The following is a 21,792-nucleotide window of genomic DNA, read 5'->3' as shown; positions in this document are numbered from 1 at the left end:
TCTTGTCTGAATTCAGCCATTGTGTAGTTAGGCATCTCAATTTCCAGTAAGAACTTTCTCAAAACAGTTGATCTCCTTTCTCTTACAATCACTCACTCTCTGGAAACATCTCTCACTTCCTATTTATTGCAGTTGAAGTTGGAATAGACAGGTAAGACCAGGTCAAGATAATACCAGTCCAAACCATTGGAGAACATTTAGGAACAAGTGATGGAAGGATTAAAAATGTAAATAAAATATGAAAACTTTGTTCTTTAACCCAAATTTGAGGCAAACATCAGTGATTTATACTAATCACTTTGCCCGTTTGAACACGTTGAAGAAGTGGGAAAAGAAATGTACCAAAAAGCAGGTCATGAGTGGCAAAGGACTTAGCTGCAGTTGGAGCACAGCATGTATAGATGGACTTCTTTGAAACACAGATAAAGCAGACTTGAAGGCAAGTATTTTGGAGATACAATTAAGTATCAGTACCAGTATCCCAAATGAAAACAAATGGAAAGGGGAATGAAGTGAAAAGCAGAAAAATAGAATGTCATGAAAATCATTCATTCCCTTTTGCTTTCAATAAATTTCACAGTCAGGGAAGTGGCTAAGCAAGCAGGTAGCAGGAAACTTCAGTGCTTGGAAGGGTGTATAGTACTGACTGTAAGCCTGATTATGGAAATATTAGAATTATGGTGTAGCAAATGTAGGGATAAGAAGTGAAGCATCATTATACAGGAATCTCAGTCTTACTAAGGCATAGTAACTTCCATGTGGAAGCAAACTAAATTTTTGTTCACCTAAATAACTTAGTAGCAACCCAGGAGACAAACTAATAACACTTATTCAAAGACCTAAGTGGAAAAGCAAACCAGGAGAGATAGAAAACAGTTGCAGGAATCATGGAATAGTTTGGCTTGGAAATGACCTTTAACACCCATCTAGTCCAATTCCCTGGCAATAAGCAAGGACATCTTCAACAAGATCAAGTTGCTCAGAGCCCCAACCAACCAGACTTTGATTGGGGTATCTACAACCTCTCTGGGCAACCTGTTCCAGTGTTTCACCACCCTCACTCATAAAAGCTTCTTTCTTACATCTTATCTAAACTGACCCTCCTTCAATTTAAAACTATTACTCCTTGTCCTGTCTTCCTGTAGGAAGGCTGTAGTTGCTGGATTTGACAAGATTTGACCACTTTTTCTTTCTTTGAAGGAGAGAGAGCAGAAAGTGGTGCTTTGATAGTCAAGCAGTGTGAAGCAGGTCAGAATAGATGGGCTTTTCTGTACGTGGGTCAGCTGTCATTCTTAATCAGTGTTAGGTGAGCTTGAGATTTAAAATTAGAGTGAATTATACATATTTTTTCCTACTGATATTTCAGTCTTTTGGAGACTTTGGAAGATGCTTTTGCATTAAAGGTGTGAATTCACAGTTTCCCTGAACTGATAAATCTAGACTATTTTGGCAACACCCTACACTTCATCTCCTTACCCACTCCCTTCCAAGAATACAACTCACTTGCTCTTTTGTCCCACTGAGATCTCTGCTGCAAAACAAACTGTGGATCAGCATCAGCAGAAAGTCCAAATGACAAATATAACAAAAAATTGAGGGAGGATGGGGATTACGCAGTGCTGTGAGGTCTCTGACCTTGTGTGCCCTGCAGGTGTGTAAGTACTACTGCTGACACCTGCACAGAGGAGGGGAAGAGAAATACCTGCCCTTCTAGGAGCATCTGGCACTTAGTGTGAGGTGATCCTGAAGCTGCAGCTTTAATTGCTCCCAGTTTAAAGCTGGTTGTATTGCTGGAATTGAGTCTCTCTATGTATCATCTTTAAATACTTGAAAATTACAGCTGAGAGCATAATTTCCTACGTTGCCAGAGGATGGTGCCAGACTGCTCAAAGTACAGAGAAGGAACTAAGTATTTAACTGTTTTTAAGTTTGAACTAATTGGCTTGTTCATCCTTTTTTGGAGTCACGAAAACTACAGTTGGACTTCTGTTTTGTTTTATTTTTTAAGCCATCAGAGCCTTGTGCATATCTGCAATGTTGTGTATGGTTTTACGTATTAGTGTTTTATGTTGTGTATTATTATAACTTCCCTCTTCCTCTCCTGGCTGTATTGTTAGGTTGACTTATTTTGGGTTCTTGAGCATCTGTAAAGCTTTTATTTTTTGAAGGTCTGCTTTAGGATGGAGGTTGCAAGCAACGTCAAGGCAAGCTGTAGTGCAAACAATTATTTGCTTACTTGAAGATCTGAAACTGGGGCTCTCACTGTTCAGATAATAATTTACAGCATGGCAGATTAAATGCAATGGAATCTATTTTGGAGCAAAACAGTGTCTTAGTGATGCCACATGAAAATACCATCTAGGCTGGTGAAAGATACATTATTTACATGTTTAAGTTTCAAGTTACATGCTAATTAGATTTTGGGGTGCCCTCTATAGTTTGAGAGCAAGTGTTACTTAAAAATCATACAGAAACTTTAGTGTAAATAGTTTTTATATCTTAATTATTTTAGTAATTCGGCAGCAATTTTAGATTCCCCTTCTCCAGATCACCAAAGGGCTCTTATTTGATACTTGGAGAGATGATCCTGTTGGTGACTTAAAACAAAAAAACCACCAAACTTTGGAGAGGAAAAACACAACTCTTTGTCCTCAGTTCAGTGGAGTTATTAAGGAGTCTGTCACTTTCTGCTCTTGCTTTGCAGAATGCTTCAGTGGAATTCAAGTTGATGCATAAAATTCAATTTTTGCTGACTGTTTAGAAGTGAGCAATTTTTAGAGACATAGTAAAACAAAACAGATTTATTCTGGGTGTTAACCTCCAGCAGACAATTGAAAAGGAAGTAGCAGATGTTCCTGTGTACACAGGTTAGAAGGTAGCATAGCTATTTGTACAAGAGCAAGACTTAACTGTGTAGTGATAATGAATCCTCAGTACTTGTAAAAATGTAATCTTTTCAAATGTACAAATAAGTCTTTTCCAAGGCTTGTTTAAAAATGTCAAAATCTTCCTTTGCATTAAGGCTGCACGGTGTGACTGTTGTAAGTCCCAAGGCACTCTCAAAGAGAAGGTGCAGTGGCGTGGTGAAATGAAGCACTTCTGCGACCAGCACTGTTTGCTCCGGTTCTACTGTCAGCAGAATGAACCAAACCTGGCAACCCAAAAAGGACCTGAGAACTTACACTATGGTATGTGCTGCCAAAGAGATGCTTCCTTTAAATGAAAAATTGAAAGCTGCATGAATTATTTATTTGTTGTAATAAATTGCAGTAGAGATTATCCTTTTTTTATGTTGTCATCAGAGGCATCATTGAGCTGGTTTGGGTTAAGTGTAATTTTAGTGTTGTATCATCATGGGAACAGAAAATGATTTCCTCTTTCATTGTGCTCCAGTTTGTCATTACTTGCTCTGTGGAAACACTGCTGAAAATGCTGTTTGGTCACAGAGATCAGATAAATGCACTAGGAATGAAAAAAAGAGAAATAAATTAAATTGAATTAAAGGGAAAGAAATGAAGCATAAATGAAATGAGAATTGAATGAAAGTATCTAGATAAGAGGAATATATTGCTTTTTTTTTCCTCTCCTTTCTGTTGGCAGTAGGTATGTGTAAATTTGCTGATGGGCACTGAATGCATGTTTGCTCGGTTTAAATAGCATGTCAAACAAAGTTCAAATAGATCAGCTTTTAAATTAATGTAATTATCACAACACAACTTCTTTGTATAGACATTTTCATATTTGAACATTTTTGATGATTACTTTTCTGAATGAGGCTGTATTCACATCGGGCTAGAGCATTGATTTAGCATTTGCCTTTGTGTAAGACTCAATACCAGAGTAGTGAGTTGCTTGTGAAGGAGAAGTCTTGCATGCAGTTCTCACCTGTGATATGGTGCTAATCAGTGCTCTTAATTTAGTGTTTTATTGATGGTAGATCATTGTCTGAGTTACTTACTGAAATTTGCTTTGATTTTGAAAAAGAAAAAACAAAATTGTAAAAAAATGTTTCCTTATACTTTTAGATCAGGGCTGTCAAACCCCCCGGACAAAAATAACTGTAAGTACATATATTGAACACACACACATATATAACATAATTACATGTATTTAAAATGTGAGGTCCTGGTGGCTTAAGGGGATGCTATTTAAAAAAACCCAAAAATTAGTCTCTTTGAATGATACTAAGCTAAACGTATGGAGGTTTTTTAGTGTTTTTTTCATCAGTAGTTGAAGTAAAAATGTAAAATGTTCATAGTTTGTCCTTCCAGTGTCTTCTGGGAAGCTAAATTATCAGCTGTGTGTTTCACATCTATAGTGCATGCAAGTATTACTTAAAGGTTAATCAACAAACTCTGTATTTTATTCACAAGTTTAGACTGATTAGGTGTATTTATTTAGCATAGAAAGGCAAGAGAATTTCATGGGCCGATTTCAATATTAAGGTTGTAGCTCAGCTTTGAAAGGCCTCTGACACTAAATTTTATCATTCCCAAGAGTGGAATGCTCTAGGTGCTCAAGGTCTGATTGACTTTGCTGTAGGTGACAGAGTAGGGAAGCATAATCTTCTGCAGGATCGCTGTGTGGGAGGCTGGGGATCATCAGTGGAGCAGCAGACATTACTCTGAGCTTCAGTTTTTGTCAGCTTGTCAAAAATATTATTAATAATATTGTCTTCAGTTAGCTTAGTGCATGTTGTTTGAAACTTAGTTCTGTTTTGATTTGTTTGTCACATGGAAGGTCTCAGAACTGCCTGCTTTTTCCATGGGAAAAATTGACTCACCTTTTAAATGCAAATAGGTATTAAAGATAAATCTTAGATGTAAGTGAAGGTGTTTTGATAGCATTATAAATGTATTTATGAAAAACAGAATATAAGATTGCTTAGGTAACTAGAGACATCAGACAAGCTAAACTGTCATGTTAAAAACTTGTAGTAGTTTATGTTTAATGATGTTAATTCAGTCCATAAATTTTTAAAGGCCATGGCAAAGCTATGTGTGATACAGGACTGTATTTTAGCAAGTGTACACCTGTTAAAAGTGTACTGCTGTTCTTGGCACCTGACTTGCTTTCCATATTTAAAAGCCATGCCATGTTAGTCTTCCTACATATGTCCCCCAAAAAAATGGAGAGTGCGTTACTTAAATCAGGTTCTAAAACAGGTTCTAAGGTACAAAACCCATGTCTGGAACAAAAGGGGTATTTACGTCTTGACTGTGATGACAGTGTTCGAGCATTATGGGATGTCCCCGGGTACTTGTTGCTATCGCAGAGCCAGCAGGGGGAGCTCCGAGTTCATGCTTTAGGTACTAAGATACTGTTTAGAGAATTTTTATTCAGAAATACTTTTTTTTTTAAATGTCATCTTTGTATTATAGCATAATTCAAGAAGGCTAGACCACGAGCCAAAAGTTTGTTATGCTTCCTGTAGTGAATTCTTTTTGCAGCTAAAATTATTTCTTGTACTATAAAATTGCTTAAATTGTGCTTTTAGAGTGTCTTAAATTAAAGGAAAAAAAAAAAGTAAGATGAGCCAGAAGTCATTACTCATAGTGCTAGACCTGACTGTGTAAAATACAACTAATGTTGCATTCCTGGCAGTGGCAGCTCATTACTGGGAATGTAGAATAGATTGCAGTTACAGAACAGTGGTTGGTGCTGTTGTGTTGTGCTTTTGTGAGCTTCCTCTTCAGTATCTCATTTATGAAAAGTATGAACTGATACATTAAGTCGAGAACTTTGTGTTGGAATCAGTGCAGTGCAACAGCACATTCTCTTATTTGCTTGTTTGCAGGGCTCAGCACCACCACCTTCTCCAACACCTAACAGAGAAATGAAGAACAAAGCAGTTCTTTGCAAGCCTTTGACAATGACAAAAGCCACATACTGTAAACCTCATATGCAGACAAAGTCTTGTCAGACAGGTAACTCCTGAACTGTGCTGGAACCTCAGCTCTTACTGTCTTTGAACATATTGTAATTATTCTGATTTTTGTCACCAAACTGCAAGTATAAAATGTATTTAAATGTCTGGCAATGTTTGCCTTTTTATTTTTTCTTTTAACAGAAGATGATTGGAAAAAAGAATACATCCCAGTGCCTATTCCTGTACCTGTCTACGTTCCGGTGCCTATGAACATGTATAGTCAAAATGTTCCTGTTCCTACAACCGTACCTGTTCCTGTAAGTGAGACTTCAGCTTCATTTTAAAATTGGCATCCATACACCTGCATGTGTGGGACCACTTCATATTATTGGCTCTTATCATTTACTGTTGATGCTTCGTTACAACATTTTTTTCTTTTCTAAGTATCTCTGCCTCCCTGTCTGCACAGGTGCCAGTTCCAGTTTTTTTGCCCACTACTCTGGATAGCAGTGAGAAAATCCTTGCAGCAATAGAAGAACTGAGGGAAAAAGTGCCCTCAAATCCTCTGGAAACTGAGCTAATGAATTTGTCAGGGATGGTACCTGAACATGTTGGAAAAGCCGAAGATTCTGATGTGGCCGGTGAGTTTCCTGATGAGTTTTTGACTCTTTAGAGTGCTTGGTGGGGAGGGGACAGGTGTGAATCAAGAAAATGGTTGGGTTTGGATTTTTCTATTTTAGGGAAAGTTTGAGTACAACATTGCTGTTACTGAGATCTTATATTAAGTTGCATTGTGGTTTAACCCCAGATTGCAACCAAGTACCTGGTAGGGAGGAGAGTTGGAAAAAAAGTAAACTTTGTTTATATACTGAACATGACATACTTTGGTATGGAATATCCCTTTGGACACTTCAGCTCAGCTGTTCAGACCCTGCTTGCTCTCTGCTTCTTGTGCACCTGCTCTCTGGCAAAGCATGGGAAAATGAAAAGTTCTGGATTTAGACAAAGCACTACTGGCAACAACCAAAGCATCAGTGTGTTATCTACGTTATTCTCGTAATAAATGCAAACTACAGCACTGTACCAGCTACTAAGAAGAAAATTAACTAGCTCAGCCCAAATCAAGACAATTGAAATCTTAATAATTTAAATATTTTTAAAGATCATTTTACCACATTGAAATACAGAAAACTTTCTGAAGTCTGTTGAGGGACTTCAGTGTGCTGTACCCAACCTTTGTCTTTAAAACCACAGCATTCCCTTTGCTTGTGGCTCCCTGGCTCATGGCAAACAGTCATCCAGGATTGCACATACATATGTCTTACACGTGTGAATGCAAGGTGGGAGAGTAGTGAGATGCTGGCACAGGTTGCCCAGAGAAGCTGTGGATGCCCCATCCCTGGAAGTGTTCAAAGCCAGGTTGGATGGAGCTTTGAGCAACCTGGTCTAGTGAAAGGTGTCCCTGCCCATGGCAGGGCAGGGTGGACATAGGTGGTCCTTAAGGGCCCTTCCAACCCAAACCATTCCATGATACAACAGGGGGCTGATCTCCTGGTAGTAGCACATTCCTATGTACATTTTATGTTGAGTGTAGGAAAGTGGGGACTGTTAAAATTAAGAGAAACATAACATTTCACAAGTAAAACTGTGGTCAACAAGACCAGGTGACCTAATGATGTTTTTGCCCTTGTCTGATCCTGACCTGGATGTATCATCTCTTTGAAGATAGTAATCAGTTCATTGGGGCTGTGATGCTGAAGTGGCTTATCATTCCACCAGCTCACCTAAAAGGAGAGAACTGTCTGTGACAGCTTTATAGCTGAAGATCAAAAAAATCCCATATATTCTGTAATTATATTATCTCAGTACACATGTCTCTTTGCTCTTCTTTCCTGGCTCTGCCTGCCAAAATCCTCAAGTTTCTTCTGTATCTTTCCCGGAAAATTTGCCATCTTTTTCAAAATCTAGATTTTAAGGTTTTTCCATGACTCAGGTGAAATTTTGGTGTTTCTTTTCAAGCTCTTTCAACAGATATCTGAAAGGATGTTGATAAATCACATGAACTCACACTTTGTGCTTGCTGTATAGGAGGCCAGTGGAGTTGTAGGCCCGGGAGACTTACTGCTTTCCAAACTATTGTCATTCTCCTACTAAAACTGCATGCATAGTTCTTGTAGTGCAAGGTTGTAATTTGCAGTTCCTTGCTCTCTTTTGTGAAGTACAGCTAGCCAAATGCATAGGTGTATGGCATCAGAGCTTGCTCATTTGCAGAGGACTGAATTTGGAGAAATCTCTTTTGGCCAGAAGTTGGAAGTCAAGCTTTGTTTCTCCGTGCCATCTTGCCTTGTTTGTGAAACAGATCCTACAAACGCAGACTTGCAAGTCTGTTCTGTTGCGATGGAATCAGGTAGAAAAATAGACAGTTATGTTTATCAAGCTTGTTTGAGTTCTGTGGTTGGGTTAGTATCTTTTATGTTCGAAGGAAATCAGATTGGAGAAGTAAATCCAAGATCCTGAGAACGACAAACCTAGGATGATGATGAGCACAACAAGCAGCTTTACAACCACTCAGCCTCTGAAGTTCTAAATCTGCCCTGATTTGGCTAATCCATGTGTTGGTTAAAATAACACGAGTTTTTCCTTTTTTTTTGAACAGGTGTGATAGTTGAGTCAAATCTACTGAACTCAGAAACAGAGGTACAGGCAAGCTTGCCTGATGTTCCATATGAGCCAGACCTTGATATTGAGATAGACTTTCCAAGAGGTAATTTTTCCATGATTTTAATAAATACTGTGACATTGTGGGCAACCATTGTACCTTGTTTAATCATCCTTTCAGAGGAGCTTTATTTGATTGCAGGATCCACTTGACTGACTGTTAGGTAAAACTTTGCCATGTCTTTGCAAGACTGGTGACTTCTGAATTAGTTCCTCCGTCTTTCTAAATGTGGTATTTGAGACAACGCAAAGAAAAGGGGAAGTTAACCTTTCATAAACAACTTGGCTGCATCATCTGGTTTGAACATGGATTTAGGAAAGCTATTTTGAAGGCTCAAGGACTCAGATGGCATGTGTCATGGAAAACATAATGAATGCATTCTTCAAACACTAGGTACTTCCATGGTCTAGAGCAGAAATGACAAAGGCAAATTTCCTACTCAAGCTTGTTAGAAAATGGCAATTTGGCATGCTGCATATTGCTTGTGTTACCTTTTAATACCTTGTCAGCATCCATATCTGTGTTTAAAACGGTAGTGTTATTTGAATTAGCAGAAAAATTGTTACTTTGAGTCCTTTCTTGAAAGAAACTATTTTATATAGTGAAATTTCAACCACTCTACAGAATGCAGGGAACAGTGTGATTCCTTATACCACGTCTTGATCAATCCAAGATCCAAGAAAGCTCCTGGCCATAGTTAGTATCTCTCTTGACATAGCTTCTCTTGGACATGCAACTCTCATACCTGACCTGAGTAGCTTCTGTATCTGCTGTTGACAGTCTGCTTTTGCGTTGTGCCATAGTCAGCCGCAGTAGATGCCCAGACTGGGTTTCTCAATTTGCTCGATGTCTAATTTAAAGACAAAGCCCAGGGATTGGTTTCACCTTAGTCTTAGGAAGTTTACTAGTCAGATGCATACTAAATGTTTAGCCCTCCTTATAAGTGAAGCTTGATACATGAGAAAGAAGAACCATGGAAGAAAAGAAATAGTCAAACTTGAATAGTAGGTAATAGCATGTTTGTAAGAGGTAACTGATTACACTGAAGTTTCTTGAGATAAGATTCTTTGTGGTAGCAGGAGGACTGCTGTGTAGTCTGGGGCAGAGTTCTTAAGTCTTTGCATGTGAGTGCTCTTTCATCTGTACCAGTTTGAAAGGTGTTTCGAGAAATAAGGTGGTGGAATCAGACTATCAAAAGAGCATTCAATTCTGAGCGAAGACACTGTTCAATGGCTAAATAAGGGATGAACCATCTTCAGTAAAATAAACAAAGGTGGAACTTGCAGCATCGAATCATTCATATGTTATCTCATTCCTCTGCATTGCCTGAAATAGAGTCCTTAATCCTACCCCCGAAACGCTAAATAAAGAGTATTTTGATGTATTGCCATGCACTGCTTACCAAACTTACTGTAATAGCCATCATGAGCTCGACCTCTACCACTTGTATAACTATAGACTAAACCCAGTTTCTCTGAAGGAGTTTGCCTTCTGATTCTTAATATTTTTAACCAAGTATAATGTGCTATATAAAATAAAAAGCATGAATAGAAATGATGGAAATGCGAGAACAAAAGTGCATGTACAAAGTTCATTTGTATTTGTTCCAGTCAGAGCTGCTCATTCTCACTGTAACTTAAAACTTCTTGATACCAATGACAGCCTGGGCAGGAAAACTTACGTAAGAGTCCACAGTAAGAAAAGCTGCCTTAGTGACTTAAGATAATGCTTGAAAATGTTGAGCAGTGTGTCCTCTGCAATTTATTTAGAAATAAACATTTTGACAGCGTGTCTTACATTGAATATATAGGTTTGGTTCCTCTCACCAAAATCCAGTCTTGGGTAATGTTTATATGTGTGCCTTATGTTAATGCACACTGATATAGTTCATTGGTTTTTTCAAAGCAGTATTCAAAATATGTTTAGAAATAAGTTTCTGTTAATGTATTTTCAGCAACTGAGGAGCTTGATACAGAAAACGAGTTTTTGTTACCTCCTGTTTTTGGTGAAGAATATGAGGAACAGCCAAGGCCTCGGTCCAAGAAGAAGGTAACTGTCATGCTATTAAAAATATCAAAAAAGCACAAAATACGTGGAGAAAAAATATGCCAGTTTCTTGGGGTTTTTTCTCATACTTCTCTAAAATGTGTTGCTGTCTATTCATACCTAATATCCTGTCTTTATGATGTAAATTGATATATTTCAAATAATGAAATTATTTTGGCCCTATATCTGTTGCAGATAACTGCTGGATTTAATAGAAGTGTGATTTGTAAATTCTGCTCCCATTTTTGCTAGTAATGCTTTTCTACCTTCTACTTTGAACAAAGCTGTCTCTGTTTAATTTGGTAGCAAAATGGAAGAATGTTGGCATTACCATGGCTTATAATGGGAGTTACAGCATCTCCTATATAAAAGAGGGTTTTTAAAAGAAAATAATTTTATTTGCTTGTAATTTTCCCAGATTTTATTTTCAGTCAAAAATCTTAGTTTAAGCATTGCAAATAAATTAGCCATAGTCTTTTATTTAGAAGGACACTAAGAGGAAAGAGTTTCCTGTGCCTGGCATGTAGCTGAAATGGTTTTGTTCCAATAACTGCAGTAGATATTGCAGCTTAAAAATACCCAGCCAACTTTTAGTAAAGCTTTCCAAGAATAAATGTCTTTCTAGTATTAAATTTTTAGTCTAAACTGTTAATATTATCCACTGGACATAATCTACATATGCACCTTTGGACATGCTTTAATTTGGGATCAGTGCTGGCTGTTCCATTGATGGGTTCAGTTGAGCCTGAAGTTGAGCTTGTGACATAGATTTGTTTCCTGTGCACACAGGAAAATTCCCATTGCACACAGTGAAATCCTATAAATGAATTATTTGGTACATCATATATTTGCTGCTTAATACGATAAAACCAACAGAGCAACTCCATTGTCAAAAATTGCTCTGTCTGTGTTTGGAATCAGTTTCAAAGGCAGATTAGAAACATCTGTCAGCTCAGGTAGATACTGTCCTTAGAAGAATGATCAACACAGAAACCACATACGGAATTAATTTTTTTACACTGAATGTTCAGTTTGTCTTTTGGCCTGTAGCTTGCTCTGCCCCAGATGTGTATTACTGCTGTCAGTGACTACTGGTGGTGTTAACCACTGTGTTTCAATCGCAGGGAGTGAAGAGGAAAGCAGTGTCTGAATACCAGTCACATGATGACAGCTCTGAGAACTCGGAGTGTAGTTTCCCATTCAAGTATGCCTATGGTGTAAATGCATGGAAGCACTGGGTAAAGTCTCGGTATTTAGATGAAGAGCTCCCAGAATTAGAGGAACTGAAATCAAGTAAGTATTTCCAAAAATCTGGCTGAGAAGATTTCACCACAGAGTTACCATCAAGTAAGTATTTCCAAAAATCTGGCATCCAGATTCTTGTTTGGTACAGAAAATTGCTGTACTCTTGTGGTTCTCAGCTGAAATTTTAATAGAAGTTCTCCCTTGTCCCTAACGTTCCCACAATGGCTGAGAAGATTTCACCACAGAGTTACCAAGCTCTTTTTTTTTTTTTTTTTTTTTTTTAGTTTTCCCTATTTAGTTCAACATGCTGGGTCTCAATCTTAGCATGCAAGCTAGGACAGCACCTTCCTGGCTCTTATGACTTCCTGTGACCGTTTTGATTTTTTTGTTTGCATCCTATTTTTCCTCATATTCTAACTCACCTTGGAGTTCACACCATTTCTGGACTTGTGAATTGCAAGGGAGACACATCCTACTCTTTGTCCTGCAATACAGTCTTCAACTGAGGCCTGCATTACGTGGCTGGGGAGTTCTGACATGAGGTGACCTTCATTCCTGGGGAGCTTTGCTGCTCTTTTTACAACACTCCTCTCTCTGTACATTTGTACTGTGGGGGGAAAGGGGAATTGCTGCCACTGCTGCTGTTCTTCAGCTCCCACACGCCTCTTGGCACCTTCATGATATGCTGTTGGATCTTTGGAAACTGTCATTTCCCCTGAAGATGCCCCTCTACATCAGTGTCTTCCCTTCAGCATCTTAGGGTGCTTCTGTGTCATCCTCAGCACATTCATTAGCAAGTGTTACTGCATTTGATTATCTGAACATTACTCTGGTAGCATTGTTTATTTTAATACAGACCTAACATTTAAACTGCTTAGTACATTTTAGTCGTGTTCATTGGTTTGTGGAGAGACATCAAGCCAGTTTCCCACTTTACAGTCAAAAAATACCCCATCCCACCCTCCCTGTGTGATAATTCTGTTGTATAATGTAGCATTTTTTCTCTATTTTACAGTAAAGTCTGTGAAATTAAAGGAAGATCTATTAGCACATACTTCAGCTGAGTTAAACTATGGGTTGACACATTTTGTCAATGAAATTCGGAGGCCAAATGGAGAGAACTATGCACCTGACAGCATCTATTATCTGTGTCTTGGGATTCAGGAGGTTAGTAGAGGTTGTAGAGTTGGGAAATGGGTCTGCTGATTTGACTGTAACCCATTTTAGTGGAAGAATGGACATAATGTGGATTTACTGGCTAGGAGCTATTCTTACTCTAATGCCTATGATATGGAACACAGAGAAAGTGCTGTGTAAATCCCATTGTAGAAGGATGTCTGTGTAGGAAATGAGTTTGGAGACCTGTCTTGAAAACTCAAATACAGATCGGTATATTGTAATAATTTTAAGCTTCTTACTGGGTTAAACCATGTGATTAGCAGTAAAAATGACCTTGGTTTTTCAAATACTTTGATTCATTTTGTTTCCTAAAGATGTCTAATGTAAAAACAGAATGAAACAAGGCATGGTCTGTAAACGTTTTACTAATACTCAGTTCCTTAGCATTATAGTGGAAACAACCTAATTGAAGTGTCTTTTAGGGAGGTCTAATTTACTGAATATTGCAGACTGTGGACAGTCAGGATAGAGTGCAGGAAACTGCTATATTGACAGTCTTAGACACAGCAAGTAGAAGAGAGTCAGGTGAGATGTAATGTATGTGAAGGCAATAACATATCACTAGGTAATTAGAAAAACTGTTCTGCAGCTTGTCTTTTAAGCAGGGGATGTCTTAATTTTTTGTACACAAGGCAAATCATAGATAAAATAAGCAGCATTCAGAGCTGAGAGCACAGAAAATTTCATCCAAGTTAAAAGACAATAAAAAATGCCCATGATATGGAAAGCAAGCTGTTTGCAGGGTTTGCAATCACCCTGAAACTGTTCCATTCTTGAGACAGAGGGCTTGAATCAAATAGCAAATTTTTAAATTGAAACGTTTTTAAAATAAATAGTATCTCCACTAATTTTTCTGTGTCGCAAGTCTGCAAAATTAAGGAGTTGATATTTTTACCTCATGGTTGAAATGCGTGAAGTGAATGTGCCTTTTAGTCAATATTGCTAGGAGGTGTTTTTCATATTCAGCTTTCTGCTTCTGCACTTGCATGATACACTTTTTTTTTGAACTGAAAATACTCATGTTAAGCAGATAAACAATACACAGAGTGAGGTATGTGTTTATAAAATGGAATTTGAGTAATATTTTTATGTTTTTTGCATTTCTCTTTGTGCCTTTGACATTGTCTGTTTTGTCAGCCATGAAAGCTAGTTATGTGTAAAACTCTTATTTTTTTTTAGCTCTTTAAAAACCACAGTTTGTGTGACACAACACAATTGTCGTGAGCCCTAATACACATACAGAATGCTGGAACATTAGTGGAACAACTTGTGGTAATTTTACTGTAACTATTGCTTACTTGGTGTCCAGTATTGAATTCAGGTGATGTTAACATCCCTGACTTGTTGGCCACTGCTGTTCAGACTGGTAGGAAGATGTGCCCTGTTCTGAGGAGTTTGCATTTCACAAAGGCAGACAGCATGTGAGGGACGGGAGCATGTGAGCATCATCATCTGTGTGCTAATGGCAAATTGTATGTATTGGCCAGGGGTGTTACCCTTAGGAAGAAACGTGTTTAAACAAGTTAGCGATACACTAAATGCAATGTAGTTGTTTTAATGTACAACAAAACTCCATTACCTTCTATAATTTTCTTAGTTCTTTCCATCTGACAACCCTCATGTGGGTACCTCTGGAAGAAAAAAATTGTCTGCCACTGCATAAAAGGTATTGGCTTTGTTTAACTTGGAAGGGGCTCAGAGGAGATTAAATGATGCTAGTTAAGGATAAAGTTGTGCCAGAGATCATCAATATTTTGCTAACTTAAAGTAAGTTTCTTTTCAAAGGAAGAGAATGTAGAAAACATAGGTTAGTAAAAAAGTACTTTTCCTCTTCACCAGAATTACTGCACTCATTGTGGCTAAACACGTGCTCAGGTTGGAGCTTTTCCTCATGGGTGTAATGTGGTTTGAGCACAGGGGAAATGCACAGGAGTCTTCAAGTCCTAAGCTGGGTGTTTTTGATTTTGTAAAATAACTTTTTCTTAAAGGAAGCATTGTAAAATCTGTTCCAGGTCTCTGGTCCCTGAGCTTCTCAGTTCAGGTTCATTTGCAGGTGAAATTGTTTTTCTTTCAGCCAGAAATGATTCAGTTGTGGTCTTGATAACTCTGAAGTAGTGATCCTGAAAAATATCACACAAGTAAAGATTGCTGCATGGTCAGGCAGGCATCTAGTGGAGAGGATTCATCTAGAAGAAGGTGTTGGCCTGCCATGCTCCTCTGCTGCATCATGGCTTTCATTCTTTGTCCCAGTATAGATTGAGAGCTGGGGTTTGGATTTTTTTGTTTTCTTTGCATGTCTGGTAATGGGGTTGTTTGGGCAAAATTCAGGCTGATAGAGCTTGGCAGATGTTTGTCTGAAGGTGCTGTGGGCTGTGATTCAGCCTGTTTGCCGCCGTGGGAGTCGGGCACGTCCAGTTCCTTCCTGTTCACTGTGGTTACAGTAGAGCTCATCTCAGGTGGGAACAGCTTATGGTAATCCTGCCCCCATCAGAGTTCCTAGAGTAGAGGAGCACAGCATTATGGTGTGGGAATAAAGGTTTACAGATGCATGTTGGGTGTTGTGTAGCAGGAGAGACTGAAAACACGACATAATTCTTCTGCAGGCTCTGTGGTGCTGGTGGTCCAGGGTGCTCCACAGATTTCTAATGGGAATTTCAGACTTCAGCCAAACACTTATTCTGAACCAGCAAACAGAAGTATTTGTAGTTGACCTCTTACAGGCTTGCGTGTGATTTGGTTTTGAACCAGTTTTCAGTCTTATCTCATTTTTATTGCCAGCATTCAGTGCAAATGTTTAATACAAACCAGAGAAAAAGAAAAATCAATGGAGGAAAAATGTGCCAGAGAACAGAGGGACAAACCCCATGAGGCTTATAGGAAGCTGTATTGTCTCATTTAGCACTGGTTTGTAGAATCAAAGCTGGTATATGTAGAAACAAGCACATTTGGGGGAACATGGTGCTCTGCAGAATTAGTTAAACATATCATATAAAATAGTTATCTATATTAAGATGGTGTGTTGGAGACATCTAGGAAGTGTAATCATTCATTTTTCCGTATCATGAAACTAAGTGCAAAGATAAGGAAGCCAAGATATGCTGGACCATGACCACCTAGTATAAATGAGTGCTGTGTTCAATGTTATTTCAAGTATGTGTACAGAAATAGATGCCATTTCCAGAAGTGAGTACATTTTTTGTCTGTCACTAACAACAGGCTTGTTCATGCAAAGATAACACTGGAGCAGAAAATTTAAGAAGCCAGTCCTCCGTTTCTTAGAAATGTCTCTAGAGAGGGTGATGTCAAATACTAGTGTAGCCCTCAGCCATTAATTCTTGGGAAAGGTTCAAAAGAATTTCTGTCTGTAAGGTCAAGAGGGTTAAGCAAATTAGATTGCAAAATAGGCAGGCGCCTTGCACCTTCCTGGCATTTTTCTTGCACTGCTGCATATCATTACCACAAATACATGGGGTGGTTTTGCTCCCACTTTTGTGTTGAAGATGCCTTTGTCACTGGACAGAGTTCACATGTTAAATGGCAGACTCTTAGTAAATGTGTTTTGGATTTTCCTTTGAAGACCTAGGTGGAGGAAAAGTTAAATTAGTTGTTTGAGGATTGTTTGGGTTTTTTAAAATGACTCCCCATTCACTGAAATGATATTGCACACAGAGAATCTTAGAGGAAAGATGTTAGCATTGTAATTAAACTATGATTCATATCCAGTTAGAAATTTACAACATACATTATATTGCAGGTAACTTCTATTGGAAAAGTGGCATAACTTTAGTTTTAGATACTGTTTTTTTAATAAGTGCACAAGCATTGTACTGAAAAAGAACCTTATAGCACAGAAGTTTTTCTCATCTGGAATCATAAATGCTATGTCTCTCTTTTCTGTAGTATTTATATGGAAGTAATCGAAAAGACAACATATTTATTGATCCAGTCTACCAGACGTTTGAACAGGAATTAAATAAAATCCTTCGAAGTTGGCAGCCAAGCATACTTCCAGATGGTAATTGTCTTTTTGGTCACGTATGTTTTTCATCTCTTAATAGTTCTATATTGTTAAGCATGTAGATATATAAAATAATTGTATGCATTGCAATAGTAATTGATGAAGAATCATAAAGATGCCATCTGAGATTTCAGTTTAGACTGTACCTGTTCTTACTGTCTTGTTTCTGGGTAATCCATGCTATGAGGGTTGATCTTGCTGCTGCCTATTAAACTTCAAAATGGCTATCCATTTTTAGGAGGAAAAGTTAGAATAAGCTCTTTTGACCTGTAGTTTTTACCTGAGCTGAATTTATTTTTTTGCTTATTTTCTTCCCAGGTGAGAGCAGGCAGGAAAGCCTTGGGCTATGTGTGGGTAGGGCTAACAAGTGATATGTTTTAGCCTTTATTAGCTGGATTAGGAGGACTCTCTGCTATGGGTCTTCTGCTCAAGAGGATTGTTACTTCATGGAGAAAGCAAATTTTCCCCAGCAGATCGATGTTGGTGCTGAACTGCAGAATCAACTGTTCTCCCATCTTTCCCACAATCCTCTCTTGAGTGAGAGCTTGTCCTTGCCAGACCCTGTCTTCTCTCATCTCAGTATTGGCATCTCTCTGTATGGCTCTGGAGAGCCTCTGTGTTGGGCCTTCCCTGTACCCTGTTACGATCCAGGAGTGGTTTTCAGTTGACATTTCACATGACGTATCCATTAATAATAAGAAAGAAGTTGTTACGCTATTTGGAGGCCTTTCCTGAGCAGGATAAAATGAACTCAAAAATATGCTTTTTATGAGGGAATTAAGATTAACCCCTTGAATGTTTTTTTTAAATGTAATAACACAAGGGAGCTGCATGTCAGCAGTGCTGCTGTAATTAAACAAAAGTGTGTTCTCTGTGAAATTGCCAGTACTGCTATTTCCCTATGGCTGTCTCAGTGAATGTCTCTAAGAGGTGGTTTTGGGGTGTGGGTATACAATTAAATTGGCTTATCAGAGGCTTCTGTCAGGAACATTTTGTTACATTTTACAGTACACATGGACTTGATTGTTTTGCACCTGGGTAATTTATGGGCTAATCCATTGTGCTTTTTCTAATATTCCTTCTTTTTTCCAGGATCAATATTCTCTCGAGTTGAAGAAGATTACCTTTGGAGGATTAAACAGCTAGGATCACATTCACCAGTTGCTCTTCTGAATACTCTGTTCTACTTCAACACTAAATATTTTGGCCTGAAAACAGTGGAGCAACATTTAAGACTTTCTTTTGGCACTGTTTTTAGACAGTGGAAAAAAAATCCTCTAACAATGGAAAGCAAAGCTTGTCTTCGATATCAAGTGTCTTCCCTGTGCAGAGCTGATAGTGAAGGTACTATGGTAGTTCAAAGTTACTATTGCAGGAGCATCCAAATGGTGCTCCTCTAAGGGACATCTGGGCACCTTTTCAGGAGCCAGAGTTCTGCCTTTGCATAAAGTTTAGCAACTCTCAGCTCCCAGATCTTTAATTGGAGAGTGTAGTCTACGGAGACTACAGGATCTCTGCGTTAAATGATCCCTTTGAGCCCACTGGTCTCCATGCTAAATGCTGTGACTTTGCTGTGGCTGTGAGTGGCATTTCCAGTTTGCAAATGTGCATAGTTGTGGGGACAGCCCACACTGATAGGATTACTGAAAAATGTAAAATAGCTTCATGTTACAGCTTAGATGTTGTTGATTTTCTTCTTAAAGATAAAATTACTACTGGAAAAAGGAAACATGAAGATGATGAACCAGTATTTGAACAAATTGAAAACACGTCTGATCCAGCTAGATGCCCTGTGAAAATGTTTGAGTGCTATCTGTCTAAAAGGTAAGTATAATATGGGGTAATACAGAAGGAAATTAGAGTAAACCAGGCCCAAAAGGAACTGTTTTGATGCAGCATCAAATGTGCTTAAGCGAAGGGAATGGACTGAGATCTTCTGAAAAATACCTAAGCTTAAGCGAAGGGAATGGACTGAGATCTATAATACCTAAATAAGTGTATTGAAATATCTGGTTCTGTATCTGCACAAGATGTGCAGAAAGTGTGGAAGCAGCAGAGTACTGCAGTGTTAATTGTTGAGGACTCCGTCTGGGAATTAGAATTCAATTCTATTTCCTTAACTGGGAACACCAAGTATCTCTGCAGAGAATTATCAGCAAGGTAAATCTGGTAGGTTTTGCCACTGAGGATTTCATTTGTGAGGTCCCTGTCTCTTCAGGAAGAACTGGATTGAGACAGTGGCTTTGCTTCATTCAAAGTTACCAGGAATCTGAAATGTAGATGCTTTGGAGATACCTAGTGTGAAGACATGTTTAAAATACTTTGTAGTAGGAAAAATGCTACTGATGGTAACCCAGCATTTAGAAATAGCTTGTTTCCTTTCAGTCTGCACAGAAGTTAATAAATTTTAAAAAAACCTAAAACTTAGACAACTCTTAGAAAAACAATTTAGTAGCTAAGTGTTTTGGAAGCTTGAAGACAGGATTTCTTGGGAAATACTTTGCCTTAATTGTAACAACCATTTAAGTTGACTGCCTGTAATGTGGATTTTATGTAACTCTAAGGGAAATACAGGCAAGTGATACCAAAGAAATAACATCACCTTGTATATACAACACAATAAATCAAATTAAGTATGAGACACAACATGTGTTAGAAAACAGCATCTTAGTCTTACAGGTGAAGAAAAAGCTCACACACAGCACCAGCAAAAGTGCAAGTATGTGATGTTAGAGAGAGGAACAAGTAAAGAGTGGCTTGAGGTCTGATAATGCAACCACCTGTTTTTCATAAACTCAGTCAATTCTGATTGTTGCAGGGAGATTTTGCCTGCCACAAATGGGGAGGAGAGGATGTGTTATTAAAAAGCTGAAGTTGGGTTTTTGAACTGAGTTACACAGCCAGTAGGGGAGAGAGGACATATAATTTTTGTTTGTTTGTTTATTTAGAAACATCTCAACTTTGGGGAAAAGAAAGCACTTAAACCCATTTGGAGCATCATTTCAAGTCATGCTGTCTTGCAGATGTTGGTCACCGTTGTTAGCTAAAGCAGCAGGCTGCTTCTCCTGCTTCTGATAACACACACCTTGCATCTTTGTTTAAATAATTTTAATCAAGTATTTAACACTTTAAAAACTATTGTAACATTATAGGTAACGCCAGCTGTTTGAAATATACTTGGCACCCAGTGGAGAACTGCAGCCAAAATTTCAGGATACTTTAATTCACAGCTATGAACACTGTGTCATTTCTTGTTCCTGGCTTTTCAAGAAAGTAGGAAGGAGGTTGAAATGTTTAGATTATTAGAATATTTTAAACATATTTTACTTCTCATCTGACTCTTAATCTGATTTATGTGAGAGCAGAACAGACCAATATTCGCCCCAGGAGATGAAAAGCAATACCTGAAATCTTATCATCCAGTTTGGGAAGGTAACCGGGTAAAAATTCTTATTTTTGCTGAAGAAACATGAAATAGAGTTGACTCCTCAAGTCTACAGTATTCATGAAGGAGGGCACATGAGTGAGCATTTGCACATAGAGAATTGAAAATTCTTTCCTGAGACTTGCCTAAATGGACAAACTACTAGAATTTCCTTAAAGAAGTCTTCTCTAGTGGATGTTAGAGGATGTTTCTGAGCTGGGTCAAACTCCATAGTATAGTGGGTAAGGAATTAAAGGTTTGAGATTTGTAATAACTAGCCTTTTACGTAAAACAGGAGGAAGGATTTTAGCTGGTTGTACTTCTGTGCATCTCAGAGCACTGTCCTTGATCTTTCAAGGGAACCCCAGGCTCTACATTCAGAGATAGCCACATCAGCCAGCAGTTGTGCTGATGTCAGTCTTGGGACTCTTTGCAAATCATGGAAGGTACTTTCTGGTTTAGCAAGTCCTGAATCTGCAGGTTTTGAAAGCTGGAAGAGTCTGTGGTCTCTTGTATGCTTGCTAAGTCCCAGGTGTCTGGAACTCCAAGGCTGCTCTGAGGATATGGGACTGGCTGGGCTTGAGCCAGACCTGGTGTAGCTCCTTCTGTGAACAAGACTGCATTTCTCCACTTTTTATGTTGGGTTTTTTTGTGACTTGCCTAGGTACAGTTAGAGTTTTGCTTGTGCAGGATTTTGGAACTGCTAACATACTGTTTTGTCCCATGAGGCTGCTTTTGTAACCCTCTGTTTTCTCTCCCTTGCAGCCCACAGAATCTGAATCAGAGGACAGACATGTTCTACCTGCAACCAGAGTGCTCTGTCTCTGCAGAGTCTCCCATCTGGTACACTGCCACTTCCCTGGACCGCAGCACTTTGGAAAATATGCTCGTACGGGTTCTTTTAGTAAAAGATATTTATGATAAAGACAATTATGAACTGGATGAAGACATAGATTAAAACAAACTTCCAAAACCCATCAAGAAAACAAACAGCATTAGATATAGTCATGCTGCTAGACCTTTACTATGGAAAACATTTCAAGTTTACCCTTCGTTTTATGAGTTTTGTAGCAGTGCGTACCCTCTCCTGGGTATTACCATGTAAATAAATTGTGAGTGAAAGTTTCCATTATTCTGCATAGTGGTTTTAGGAGACATAACAAACACATTTCAGATTCTTTTTTTATTATTTATTTGATTAGGTATGTTTGTAACTTTTTACATTGCAAAATATGAATGAGAATGTGCCATGTGTAATTCCCCCCCCCCCCCCTAGGCACGAGGGATTAACT

At 38.4% G+C, this 21,792-nt stretch overlaps 1 protein-coding gene across 1 annotated transcript in view; it reads left to right on the top strand.

Annotated features, from left to right (window-relative positions):
* ZMYM2 (zinc finger, MYM-type 2) overlaps positions 1–21,759 on the top strand; it is a 66,324-nt gene extending 44,565 nt beyond the window's left edge. The window contains 13 exon segments of the mRNA XM_009082078.1: positions 3,023–3,188; positions 4,026–4,060; positions 5,798–5,927; positions 6,071–6,186; positions 6,339–6,510; positions 8,526–8,633; positions 10,543–10,637; positions 11,759–11,927; positions 12,895–13,046; positions 16,959–17,073; positions 18,169–18,420; positions 18,780–18,900; positions 21,266–21,759. Coding sequence (XP_009080326.1) covers positions 3,023–3,188; positions 4,026–4,060; positions 5,798–5,927; positions 6,071–6,186; positions 6,339–6,510; positions 8,526–8,633; positions 10,543–10,637; positions 11,759–11,927; positions 12,895–13,046; positions 16,959–17,073; positions 18,169–18,420; positions 18,780–18,900; positions 21,266–21,458 — 1,824 coding nt within the window. The 3' untranslated portion in view covers positions 21,459–21,759.
* Positions 21,760–21,792: the final 33 nt, after the last annotated feature.

This window comes from Acanthisitta chloris, unplaced genomic scaffold, assembly GCF_000695815.1.
Source record: "Acanthisitta chloris isolate BGI_N310 unplaced genomic scaffold, ASM69581v1 scaffold16409, whole genome shotgun sequence".
NCBI classification, from domain to species: Eukaryota; Metazoa; Chordata; class Aves; order Passeriformes; family Acanthisittidae; genus Acanthisitta; species Acanthisitta chloris.
The sequence above is the reverse complement of the archived record's forward strand: the minus strand, read 5'-3'. Positions and strand labels throughout refer to the sequence as shown.